General features: G+C 40.0%; 1 protein-coding gene across 3 annotated transcripts in view; it reads left to right on the forward strand.

Annotated features, from left to right (window-relative positions):
* TNKS1BP1 (tankyrase 1 binding protein 1) overlaps nt 1-13,830 on the forward strand; it is a 158,984-nt gene that overhangs the window by 21,394 nt on the left and 123,760 nt on the right. For all 3 annotated transcript variants that reach the window (XR_011318440.1, XM_069752618.1, XM_069752616.1), the window contains exons 2-4: nt 1,955-2,023; nt 5,513-5,951; nt 8,821-9,685. Coding sequence is in view for 2 of the 3 variants with exons in the window: in XM_069752616.1 (XP_069608717.1) it covers nt 1,955-2,023; nt 5,513-5,951; nt 8,821-9,685 (1,373 nt within the window). In the remaining variant the exon portion in view is untranslated. The remainder of the gene's footprint in view (nt 1-1,954; nt 2,024-5,512; nt 5,952-8,820; nt 9,686-13,830) is intronic.

Below are 13,830 nucleotides of genomic sequence, written 5' to 3' on the forward strand. Positions count from 1 at the left end.
TACTGTATATATATATATATATATATATATATATATATATATATACAGTGGGGCAAAAAAGTATTTAGTCAGTCAGCAATAGTGCAAGTTCCACCACTTAAAAAGATGAGAGGCGTCTGTAATTTACATCATAGGTAGACCTCAACTATGGGATACAAACTGAGAAAAAAAAATCCAGAAAATCACATTGTCTGTTTTTTTAACATTTTATTTGCATATTATGGTGAAAAATAAGTATTTGGTCAGAAACAAAATTTCATCTCAATACTTTGTAATATATCCTTTGTTGGCAATGACAGAGGTCAAACATTTTCTGTAAGTCTTCACAAGGTTGCCACACACTGTTGTTGGTATGTTGGCCCATTCCTCCATGCAGATCTCCTCTAGAGCAATGATGTTTTTGGCTTTTCGCTTGGCAACATGGACTTTCAACTCCCTCCAAAGGTTTTCTATAGGGTTGAGATCTGGAGACTGGCTAGGCCACTCCAGGACCTTGAAATGCTTCTTACAAAGCCACTCCTTTATTGCCCTGGCGGTGTGCTTTGGATAATTGTCATGTTGAAAGACCCAGCCACGTTTCATCTTTAATGCCCTTGCTGATGGAAGGAGGTTTGCACTCAAAATCTCACGATACATGGCCCCATTCATTCTTTCATGTACCCGGATCAGTCGTCCTGGCCCCTTTGCAGAGAAACAGACCCAAAGCATGATGTTTCCACCACCATGCTTTACAGTAGGTATGGTGTTTGATGGATGCAACTCAGTATTCTTTTTCCTCCAAACACGACAAGTTGTGTTTCTACCAAACAGTTCCAGTTTGGTTTCATCAGACCATAGGACATTCTCCCAAAACTCCTCTGGATCATCCAAATGCTCTCCAGCAAACTTCAGACGGGCCCGGACATGTACTGGCTTAAGCAGTGGGACACGTCTGGCACTGCAGGATCTGAGTCCATGGTGGCGTAGTGTGTTACTTATGGTAGGCCTTGTTACATTGGTCCCAGCTCTCTGCAGTTCATTCACTAGGTCCCCCCGCGTGGTTCTGGGATTTTTGCTCACCGTTCTTGTGATCATTCTGACCCCACGGGGTGGGATTTTGCGTGGATCCCCAGATCGAGGGAGATTATCAGTGGTCTTGTATGTCTTCCATTTTCTAATTATTGCTCCCACTGTTGATTTCTTCACTCCAAGCTGGTTGGCTATTGCAGATTCAGTCTTCCCAGCCTGGTGCAGGGCTACAATTTTGTTTCTGGTGTCCTTTGACAGCTCTTTGGTCTTCACCATAGTGGAGTTTGGAGTCAGACTGTTTGAGGGTGTGCACAGGTGTCTTTTTATACTGATAGCAAGTTTAAACAGGTGCCATTACTACAGGTAATGAGTGGAGGAAAGAGGAGACTCTTAAAGAAGAAGTTACAGGTCTGTGAGAGCCAGAAATCTTGATTGTTTGTTTCTGACCAAATACTTATTTTCCACCATAATATGCAAATAAAATGTTAAAAAAACAGACAATGTGATTTTCTGGATTTTTTTTTCTCAGTTTGTCTCCCATAGTTGAGGTCTACCTATGATGTAAATTACAGACGTCTCTCATCTTTTTAAGTGGTGGAACTTGCACTATTGCTGACTGACTAAATACTTTTTTGCCCCACTGTATATATGTCAGGTTTTTTTTTCTGATTGGTTCCTTGTTACTTTCTTATCTACAGAACTAATAAAACATACATAAAAAATGGTGGTGAATCAGCCCCTTGGTCATGGTTGGTCTGTATTGGGTAATACAAATACAAGGCCCCTCCATCCCTGAGTGATAAACTCTGGCACCGTAAATGGGACCCATATTTTTTTTACGAACCCACTTTTCTATGTATACCATTCATAGAAAGATTAGAAAAATGCTTCTACTTTGCTATTGCTATATTAATTAAAATTGTATTCTATTTTTCCTTGGCACCAGGAACATTTCCCAGCATCATCATGTCAGCGTCCAACTCCCAGATCCTGGAGCAGACAGAACCCTTGAGAGGTATGTTATCCACACGAGAAATAGCAGAATAGGCATGTTAACACAGAAGAACAGAAAGAGGACGTGTTAGACAGAAAACGCCCAAAAATTTCTGCGCAACATATGTGCAAAGGGACAGCAATGAGAGGGGCTGAACAGCTGCCTTTTAGGTTGCACAACTTGCTTGTATTGATCCAAACATGCTGTCATCATCATCCTTTGCAGTTTATGTGACTATTGTAGCAGATTTTGGGCCAAAAACTGGAAACTTTGGCTAGAACTCCTGTTCCTCGCTGCCTGTTTAAACCATAACATCAGATATCTGAAGAAGAAAAAACCCGGATGAGGGTGATGTGTCCCACAAGGCATTAGTAGACATACATAAATCCAAAAACGAAAAAAAAATACCATGACTGAAATCATCATTATTAAGTTAAAAGTATTGATCTTTTTTGAGTACAAGATATAAAATATTGGTAAAATCTAAAATATAGACACAAAGACATATTGGTGAGAGAGTAACTCAGGAGACCCCAAGTCAAAGTTTCCCTTGTATAGGGTGATATGTATGTAGATTAAACAATAATATAAGGATAGTATAATAAGGTTGTAATTCTAATACACAGTCAAGCAATATAAGTGGCCATATGCATATCCAACAGTTGAAAGCGTAGCACCTAGTGATGAGCGAATATACTCGTTACTCGAGATTTCTCGAGCACGCTCGGGTGTCCTCCGAGTATTTTTTAGTGCTCGGAGATTTACCGTAGTTTTTCTTGCCGCAGCTGAATGATTTACATCTCTTAGCCAGCTTGATTACATGTGGGGAATCCCTAGCAACCAGGCAACCCCCACATGTACTTATGCTGGTTAACAGATGTAAATCATTCAGCTGAGGCTGAAAAACTAAATCTCCGAGCACTAAAAATTACTCGGAGGACACCCGAGCGTGCTCGAGAAATCTCGAGTAATGAGTATATTCGCTCATCACTAGTACCAACAATAAACATATATAATGTACTTTCTTAGTAAGCAACTCACCTACCAAACATGTGCATTTCACAAATTCTTCATCATGGGTCTGTTTAAATCTTAGTACATTGTTATACATAGACAGGACCAATTTATAGATGAAAGGACCTAGGGTAACAATCAAAAAGGGAACCCTCATATCACCATTTTTTGACAATTATTTCCATATTTTCTTGAGCTGTATATACATAGTGTTCAGCATAAATAAGTACACCCCAGCACATTTGTCATAAAACCTTTTAGTTCCCTTTCAAATTCAACATTTTAAATGTGACATCATACTACTAAATACTCCCACAAATGTGGGCCATTGATTGCAATCAAGATCTCTTATTTTGCACACCCAAAAATGTAATTTTCCTAACAAATTCATTCAAGGCCATAGTGCAAAAATGAGTGCACCCCAATCGATGTTTTAAGAGCAAATCTAAAGACTCCAAAATTTAATTAACAAGAATTCAAGCACAGACATGTCTAATTATTAAACAGGTGTCCAGCAGACTGTTGATTATAAAAGGGTGTTACTTAACAAAAAAAACCCTTCCCATTGCCTACTGTCTGCAATGGCACCACATGAAAGAGAAATGTCACAAGATCTGAGAAAGAAAAACATTTTCTTCACACAAAGGTGAAGGCTTCAAGAAGATCAGCAAAGCTTTACTTATCAGTCAAAATACTGTAGCAAAAGTGATACAAAAATGTAATACAGATGGAAATGCAACCATCTCACAGAGAACAACGATGGAAGCTAACATCTAAACAGGAGCATTTCTGCATGAGAAGGGAGGAAGAAAATCAACATGCAACTTCACTGCTGTTAGTTAAAGAAGTATAAAGTGTTTCCCATGACACAATTCAGCATACACTGCAGAGGAATGGCATGCATGGGGTTTGTCCACGAAAGAAGCCTCTCCTAAAACCCATATAGATAAAAGCCTACCTACAATGTGCCATGGCCGAAGCTGAAAAATATGAAGACTACTGGGACTCTATACTCTGGAGTGATGAGACCAAGACAAATGTTTTTGGAACTGATGGCTTCAAAACTGTATCAAAGGTGAGGAGAAAAATGCGTGTAGCTTACATTGGAATATTTTGGTGGCAGTGTCATTTTGTGGAGCTGCATGAGTGCTAATGGCGTCTGGGAGCTACATTTCATTGATGATAATCATGAATTCACAAATGTACTGCTCTATATTGAAAGAGAAGATGCTACCATAGCTCCCTACACTTGGTAGATGTGCACTTTTACAATATGCTAAGTGGTCATTTTTGAAGAATAGAAAAAGATAGATGTTACCATATGTCACCAACGTGTTCATTCCATGTCTAGAAGACTTGGTGATGTCCTTAAAAATCATGGAGGTCATACAAAATAGTAGATGTCATAATTTTTAATGTGGGGTGTATTCATTTGTGCATAAAATAATTTGACTAAAATCTTAAATTTAGTAATGAAAGTTATATTAAACTTTTTTGTCAAATTTTTTTTTAACTTGTTCTTGTGTTCTGTGAGATATTGATTCAAATCTTACTTTTAAAAGGGAGTGTACTCATTTATGCTGAGCACTATACATTATTATTTTATATGTATATCTAGATGCTGATATGAAATACCAAATAATACTTTACTCTTCAGTTCCTGATGCTCAAGCAGGTACATAACGATTGTGGTCGCAGAAAATGCGACTGCGACTGGACCCGTGCGGTGGAGGCGCATCAGAGGATGCACATTGCGGCTCATAGACTCACCGGGTCCCAGCGTTGCAATTAAAGCTGCCAACCAATCCAATGCTGGCAGCTAACTTTGGTATGCCCATGACTGGGGTTGCATGGCAGTGACATCATGCGCTGCCCATCACTTGCACGCTGAAGTCAACTGCCGGCTACAGAAAAGGACACTGCGCTGCTTTGGAATGGGGGCATGGTGGGTAGAATCATTTATTTTGTTTACTTGTTAAAGAATTAAAGAACAGTGAAATAACAGGGGACATATATGCCAGGATGAGTGACATATATACCAGGACGTGGGCCATATATACCAGGATGGAGCCAGGATGAGGGACATATATGCCAGAATGATTCTAGAATGGGGACATTACTACATAATGTGTTTAGTGGGCAACACTCATGCCTATAGAATTTAGAATGTTACAAAGACCCATACATCTGACCAACTTACAAGGGAAGGCCCTGGTACAAATTTTGCACTGGGGTCCATTGGACTCTAGTTACACCACTGTCGTCAAGGTTGTTAGCAGCCATCGCAAAAGAAAAAACCCACAATAGGTTAATTTGAAGACTTTAGCCATTGTTAGGATGGAACTATTTTTCAAGGCTAAGATTGACGGGCATCCCTTCACTGTGTAACTAACGGCAATTACAAAACTTGAGCTTAGGTAGCATATATATCTTGAATCTAATACAACTTGTGCTTTCCATATAATGATAACTCATATATATCTCCTGTTCAATCAGGTGTAAAACATGTGAAACCTCCCGTAAAGCCTCCTGTAAGACCAAAACCATTGGTACCTCCACGCCCTAAGGAAATTCCAGCATCCAGCCCTGAAAATAAAAGTCCTTTGCTATCACCAACATGTGGCCCATACTCTCCAACTTTGGATATACCATCCGCCCTCAAAATCAGCCAGCTCACAGGACCACAACCCTATGGGACCAGACGGACTTCTTTAAAAAGATGGTCATCCTCTGTAGGAGAAGACGTAAACCCGGAGAATCATGTATTGTCACCAGTGGAAAACAGGAGTGTAGATCTGCCAGCCAAAATTACAGCGCAGCCATTATCTGCTCCTTTGAGACCTCTGCAGACTGGACCAGTATGGAAGGGAAAAAGTCCTTTTATGTTAACAACTCGAGGATGGGGAGAACAAAGAATTAGTCAATCAAAAGAGAGGTGAGATTTGTTTCATTGCTGTGGTCATTTCAATTTCTTTTTTTAACTTGTCAACTTTTCAATTTCTTAACCCCCCACTTTCATACACAACACATTGCTGTCAGCTGAACGATGTTTCGGCCATTTATTTAGTCGGTATCTATCTCACGACTCCTTCATACACAAGAGAATTTGGTCTTCTGTTTGTCCATGTGTTCTCTAAGAGAGTGCTGCTGCCAGTGATCTCTAGCGGCGGCTTGTGCACCAAGAACAAAAGGATCGGCAGTTCAAAATCGGATATGCTAGATAATTCTCTCCCCTGATGCCATCTGTCTGGGTAGAGTCAGAAGGCCCCTATACACATTAGTCTGTCCGAATCCAGTGTGTTCTGGCAATATTAGTCTGATACATGTGGGGGCTTCTAGCGTGGGTTGTCTCAAGATGAACATTGATGTGACGTGAGAACTCTGTCTAATCAGCCCATGTCCCAGTGTTATGACCATACTGATCACTAGAGCAAAATATCACTCGTGCCAGGAAAAGCACTATTCCACTTTACAGTTAGGTCCATATATATTTGGACAGAGACAACATTTTTCTAATTTTGGTTATAGAAATTACCAAAATGAATTTTAAACAAAACAGTTCAGATGCAGTTGAAGATCAGACTTTCAGCTTTCATTTGAGGGTATCCACATTAAAATTGGATGAAGGGTTTAGGAGTTTCAGCTCCTTAACATGTGCCACCCTGTTTTTAAAGGGACCAAAAGTAATTGGACAATTGACTCCAAGGCTATTTCATGGACAGGTGTGGGCAATCCCTTCGTTATGTCAATCCCAATTAACCAGATAAAAGGCCTGGAGTTGATTTGAGGTGTGGTGCTTGCATTTGGAAGGTTTTGCTGTGAAGTAAACATGTCATCAAAGGAGCTCTCCATGCAGGTGAAAGAAGCCATCCATAAGCTGCGAAAACAGAAAAAACCCATCCGAGAAATTGCTACAATATTAGGAGTGGCAAAATCTACAGTTTGGTACATCCTGAGAAAGAAAAAAAGCACTGGAGAACTCATCAATGCAAAAAGACCTGGGCGCCCACGGAAGACAACAGTGGTGGATGGTCACAGAATAATCTCCATGGTGAAGAGAAACCCCTTCTCAACAGCCAACCAAGTGAGCAACACTCTCCAGGAGGTCGGCGTATCAATATCCAAATCTACCATAAAGGGAAGACTGCATGAAAGTAAATACAGAGGGTTCACTGTACAGTGTAAGCCACTCATAAGCATCAAAAATAAAAAGGCTAGACTGAACTTTGCTAAAAAACATCTAAAAAAGCCAGCACAGTTCTGGAAGAACATTCTTTGGGCAGATGAAACCAAGATCAACCTCTACCAGAATGATGGAAAGAGAAAAGTATGGTGAAGGCGTGGTACAGCTCATGATCCAAAGCATACCACATCATCTGTAAAACACGGCGGAGACAGTGTGATGGCTTGGGCATGCATGGCTGCCAGTGGCACTGGGTCACTAGTGTTTATTGATGATGTGACACAGGACAGAAGCAGCCGAATGAATTCTGAGGTATTCAGAGCCATACTGTGTGCTCAGATCCAGCCAAATGCAGCAAAACTGATTGGTCGTCATTTCATACAACAGATGGACAATGACCCAAAATATGAAGCCAAAGCAACCCAGGAGTTCATTAAAACAAAGAAGTGGAATATTCTGGAATGGCCAAGTCAGTCACCTGATCTCAACTCAATTGAGCATGCATTTCACTTGTTAAAGACTAAACTTCAGACAGAAAGGCCCACAAACAAACAGCAACTGACAAACACCGAAGTGAAGGCCTGGCAGGGCATCAAAAAGGAGGAAACACAGCGTCTGGTGATGTCCATGAGTTCAAGACTTCAGGCAGTAATTGCCAACAAAGGGGTTTCAACCAGGTACTAGAAATGAACATTTTATTTAAAATTATTTAATCTGTCCAATTACTTTTGGTCCCTTTACCAACAGGGTTGCACATGTTAAGGAGCTAAAACTCCTAAACCCTTCATCCAATTTTAATGTGGATACCCTCAAATGAAAGCTGAAAGTCTGAACTTCAACTGCATCTGAATTGTTTTGTTTAAAATTCATTGTGGTAATGTCTATAACCAAAATTAGAAAAATGTTGTCTCTGTCCAAATATATATGGACCTAACTGTATCTTCTGTCCATTCTGCTTAGCTTTTACCAGGTAGCTGCATAGTTGGCTCTTGACTTAAATGAGCCTTTGCATAAACTGCTATTAAAGTGAATGTATCGTCATAAAACCTAAGCCTAATACTAAACCAATACTTCCTTTTCTGCACAAAAGACTTTTCAGCAGGCTCATTATCATCACATCCAGGATTCACCTTTTATGATAGCTCATGCTAACTCCGCAATGCTCTCCCGCAAAAGTCGCTGAATCAGAGCCAGTCTATTGCAGCCTATATCCATGTGACTGCTGAAAAGAACACACAGTCTGAGTTTAGTATTAGTCCTAGAATCCAATCAGAAAATTTCAAGATTTCTGATTGTTTTTTAATGTAGATCTAGATATGAAAAATTAAAAAAAAAATACATTTAGCATAAAATCTGATTTAAACAATTAAATGTAATGTGTCATCAGAAAATGACCTGTTGACTGAATGGCGCTGAAGTGTTTTACCAGATACAGCCATTGACAAGATTAGTGTTATTTGAAGAGAAAAATTTTTTGTTTTGTTTTTATTAATTATTAAGAACTCCACATGAGAAACAAGGCTACAATAATTGTGACCCTTTCCTATGACCTTCTCCATGTTTTTCTTCTTTTTTTCTCTCTTCTGTACTTAATACCTCTCTTTATTTTGGCTCATATCAGCGATGCTGTATCCCTGAAATCCAGTTCCAGTGCGTCAAGTAAAGATAAAGATGCACAAAATGAAACAACTAAACTTAGAGAAGACTCAAACAGTCACAGCAGAATTACTCCAGAAGAAAAAGTCATAACTCATGTCCTAGACTCCATAGCAAAGTCTGAAAAATCGCCTTCACTGGTGTCAGAAGATGTAATGGTGGCTTCTTCTGGGCTTGGTTCCTCTAAAAGACCAGCTCTAGTTAAAGAATTTCAAAAAGAATTATCTGCTCCCCTACAATCTGATCTTTATTTTGAAAGCAGCAAGGAAGCCTCACAAAATGATCATCAGGAAAACATCACGTCCATTGGGTCTAAAATCAAGGAAAAAGCACCAAGCGTTATGAGGGAATCCTTACAAGTCCAGAAAAGCCAGATTGAGGAAGAAAATGAAAAAACAGCACTAGTTTACGATAACCAAATTCCTGATGTAAAGTCAGGCCTTGGACATGTATTAGCCTGTGATGGTGACATCATTGTTGACCAGGGACAACCAGAAGCTTATGTGGATCATGGTGACCTCCAACAAATTACAGATGTTATGCCCAAATATACTGAACACACCAATACAGCTTTTGAGCAACCATCACATCATGAAAAGCAAGAGCCAGAGGACATAAGTGTTACCTCAGTTCTTTCTCCCCCAAAACCCAAAGAAAGAAAAAAGCCATCGGTGCAATTCATTGTGCCAAAAGCAGATGACTCCGCCGAAAGACCAATATCATTGGACTCTACTATACCGGAATCGGAGAGATGGGAAACCAAATATAAAGAGAATGATGATGGAAATGCAGATATGAGAAGATGGCATGGAGCAGATGGGCTAGAGAAGGTAAGATTTCAAATAATAATAATAATAAATAATATTTTTTATTTCTATAGCGTCCACATATTCCGCAGCACTTTACCTTTTAGAGTAACACATAAAACACGTAAAATAAATTGTCTACAAGTTTAGCCCTAAGTGGTCACCACTAGAAACAATGTTTCTAGAAAAGAGTACCTGTGTGGCATTGCATTTTATAGACTATTCCACAAAACCAGAGGCATGCGGAGATTTAGCTAACGTCTCCACTGGCAAAGAGTCTTTTATATTGAAGTTTAAAGCTCCCTTCCTATTGGAGTTTGTCAGCGGTGCCAGCTATGATGAGAGGCGATGTTACATTCCACTAAAGCCAAAGAGGCCTTGAGCAAAATTCTCAAAATGTATCAGTTCAGTAGTAATAAACTGTCTTATGATACCAAAGAAAGAGAATTCTTATTTCTTTACCGGCGAGTGCTCTGGTGAACACCACTGTGGAAGATAGGATACAGTACTGGAAGTGAATGGTGATGGGACTTCCCATAGAGTTTTCATTACAATAATGCACCTGAGCCATATCAGAAAGGGCCGTGTTATTAGAACTTTATTATTTATGTTACTCATTCATATAGCGACATCAATTCCACAGCACTTTACAGACATCATCATCGCTGTCCCCAGTGGGGCTCACAATCTAAATTCCCCATCAGTATATATTATGCTATTTGCTAAATACAGAGCCACCACGCTGTCCACGGTTTGGTGTCAAGCTGTGGGACTTAAAATCTAGCCTGGCGATCAATGTAGGAATGAAAGGGTTCATGCCAAGAAGAGATGCTATCCTCTATCCGTGGGATATGGGATAACTTTCTGATTGCTGGGGGTTGAATTGCTGGGATCCCAAGAATGGGGCTCTGAATGGCCTAGCTTGCGCACCTCTGCCCCATTCACTTTTAACGGGACCATCAGAGATAGGGTGTGCATGCTTGACCACCACTCAGTCCCATTATTAGGATTTGTGGGGGTCCCAATAGTTCACCCCCAGCAACCAGGAAGCTATCCTCTATCCTGTGGTTAGGGAGTAGCTTCCCATATTGGTACAAGCCCCTTAAACTGGATGTCTGGTCTTCTGATAAAAGTACCAAGTTAATGACCAAAAACTTATTTTCCACCATAATTTGCAAAATAAATCTTGCCAAATCAGACAAGGTGATTTTTCTGGATTTGTTTTCTCATTTTGACGCTCATAGTTGAGGTCTACCTATGATGTCAATTACAGGCCTCTCATCTTTTTAAGTGGGAGAACTTGCACAATTGGTGGCCGACTAAATACTCCCCCCCCCCCCACTGTATGTGTCAGGATTCACAGGTATGGCTGGTGAGAATGGGCAGTCACTTGACCTCAAGAATTACATTTGCATACTACCGGCCACATTCCGATCACAAGTGAATTGATATAAGCTGAACACGTCTAGTCGGCATGTTACTGCATGCATGCAAATTTCATACTTTTGGTCATGTGACTGCCCACTCTCGCTAGCAATTCCAGAGAATCCTGACAGTGTGTGCACCACATGCTGTAAGGATTCAGAATTCTGCACTCACACATAGTGACTACATACTTTTCTCAGTTTTATCAGAAGACCGGACATCCCGTTTATGATATTTTCCTGTAATTTTAAACATTGAACATGATAGCTTGGATTTCTAAGTCTATGGACAATTCTGCACTACTGAGGGATTGGAGACAACATACAGCGGCAGATTTATCAATGCTGTCTAATTCTTAGGTAGTGTAAACTTAGACTAGACGGTCTTAAAATATAGAGCAGTTTTTGGGGGGCACACAGTACACCATAGTTCGTTTGCATTTAGCTTGATAAATATGTCCCAGTTTTTATTTCAGCTACAGATAGGACTTACATGGATGTTCCATGTATTTCCCTCCTGGGATTTGTAGTGCATATCAAGACCACTGAATTAGAATGCCGCCGGTGATGCGGAAAGTTTGCCAGATCGGTTTTACATGTCTGATCTGCACAGACCAAGTATGCACATATACTGTATATGAGGTTGTGATTGCGTTCGAGTCAGGAGACCTTTGACCAATCTGGACATCATGGTCAGTACTCAGATCATGAATGCCAGAGGTGTGAAGCCAGCTATAGTAACTATTTTTTCTTTGTTATTTAATACATTAAAATTGTGATCAAGAGAAACTGCAGAAAGCGAAAGATGTCAAACACAATCTAGTAGAACAAAACTCCTGCATAAAAATTTATGAATTCTAATTCGCCCATGCGCCCCCTGGTGGTAGACTGGAAAACTAAGCCTGTTCTACTACTGCTGCTTCAAACACTTTGGATTTGCTTTAAGCGTAAAGATAAAAGTACACGTGTTACCGCTCTTTAGGGTGCGGTTTGTGTTACTTTGCTCACTCAATCTTGGCTAAAAATAAAAAATAAAAATTGCCACTGCTTCTTGAAAAATAAATCAGATGACAAATGCTTCTTACAATAAAAATGAGAATACCAGTAGTTAGCATGGAGTTCTGTAAGTGGCCAGGAACATGACTAAGGCTGGGATCACGCAAATTGTGGACATTCCTGGCATACGGCTATTTGAACCCTGCCTAAATAGGATTCAGATGTAGCATTGGCATACTTGGTCTGACGCACATCAACGATCCCTCTTCCCAGATGAGGTGCCAAGAAGCACCCTAATTTACCTATGCTTCTATATGATAATAAACTGGGTATTTTTGAATGATTATATGCTACCCTTGTCTGTACATGTTGCATTAAGTGCACTGTGTCATACAATGCTCATTTAAGGGGGTGGAAGGCCAACTCCAGCAGAGGGGCCTACCAGGGGATTCACCTGTTCACCCGTCGACCAGTCCGAACCTGCCCCAGCAGCATAAGATGGCACAATTTGTAATAATGACACTCCATAATAAACAAAGGGTTCTAATACAGACTTACTATTGGGACCTAAGAGCTTCAAGTCACAGCACCAGTAACTTCACTATGCGACATCGCTGATATTTTATGGTCACAACAATTCTTATTATGACGACTATATGACAGTTTTTCATAAGGTCCATTTTGCATTACCCTATTAGGCAAGATTATTTCTCCGACCACATTTATCGTTTTTAGCCTACACAGGGAACAATGATGCTGAAGGTCTTATCATTTTTCCATGCATTCTTATCTGACATATGTTCATTTATTAACCTCGCACTGTAGTGACTTTGCTACACTGGAATGCATTACCGACTGTGCACATATGTTATGCTGTGCCAAGGGGATAAATAATTACAGCTATGCATGGAGAAATATATTGTATAATGAGAACATGGAGGCCTCATTCGTGTTCCATCAGTGGTTAGAAGGAGACAAGTCCGTTTTTGATCGAAGTCACGGATCAAAATGACTAATACAGATAGGTCATCAGTGGAAAACACCTTTTAGGAGGTTACATAACTCCCATTCATTTGTGTTTTTTTCCATGGCCATCTGGGTTAGAATCTGACTTGTTTTTAAGATTGCTGGAAACCCCAATCTTGCACACTGCAATCTACTCACCTATTTAACCAAAAACACAACAAAAACCAGCATAACAGAGGCAAGTCTCTATCAGAGTGCAGCTGAAACAAATAAATACTGTATGTATGTAAAGAAACAAAAGACTACGTAACCGGACTAGTCGCTAAAAGAGCTATGGCAAAAAACATGGGTCACAAGGGCCCAGAAAAAACGACCTTCAAGTCCATATGAAACAATATATATAAAAACCTTTATTACACATTAAAATACAGAAAATGCAGAGAATTACAAAAAACAGGTGAGGTATAGTGCCACATGGTGTGCACAGACACCGCACAGACGTGTAAATGTACCAGGGGCACACGGAGCCATGGAAGAGAAACACCAGCACTTATCAGTAAGCCTCCAAAAAGGCTAGTACTCCCCATATATAGAGAAAGTGTGTGTAAATAGCAAAAACGTTTAAATACATGCCTTCTATAATTACAAACGTAGAACACACCTTACTATATCCAATATGGGGTCATGGTCCAGCATATAGAAAATACCATAAGAGGCATAGTCCCGAAAGTTAGGGAGAAATCCAAGATAAAGGTTACCTCTTAGTGAAGTGATGGGTGTAAA

The sequence above is a fragment of the Ranitomeya imitator genome, chromosome 2 (assembly GCF_032444005.1).
Source record: "Ranitomeya imitator isolate aRanImi1 chromosome 2, aRanImi1.pri, whole genome shotgun sequence".
Taxonomy (NCBI): Eukaryota; Metazoa; Chordata; class Amphibia; order Anura; family Dendrobatidae; genus Ranitomeya; species Ranitomeya imitator.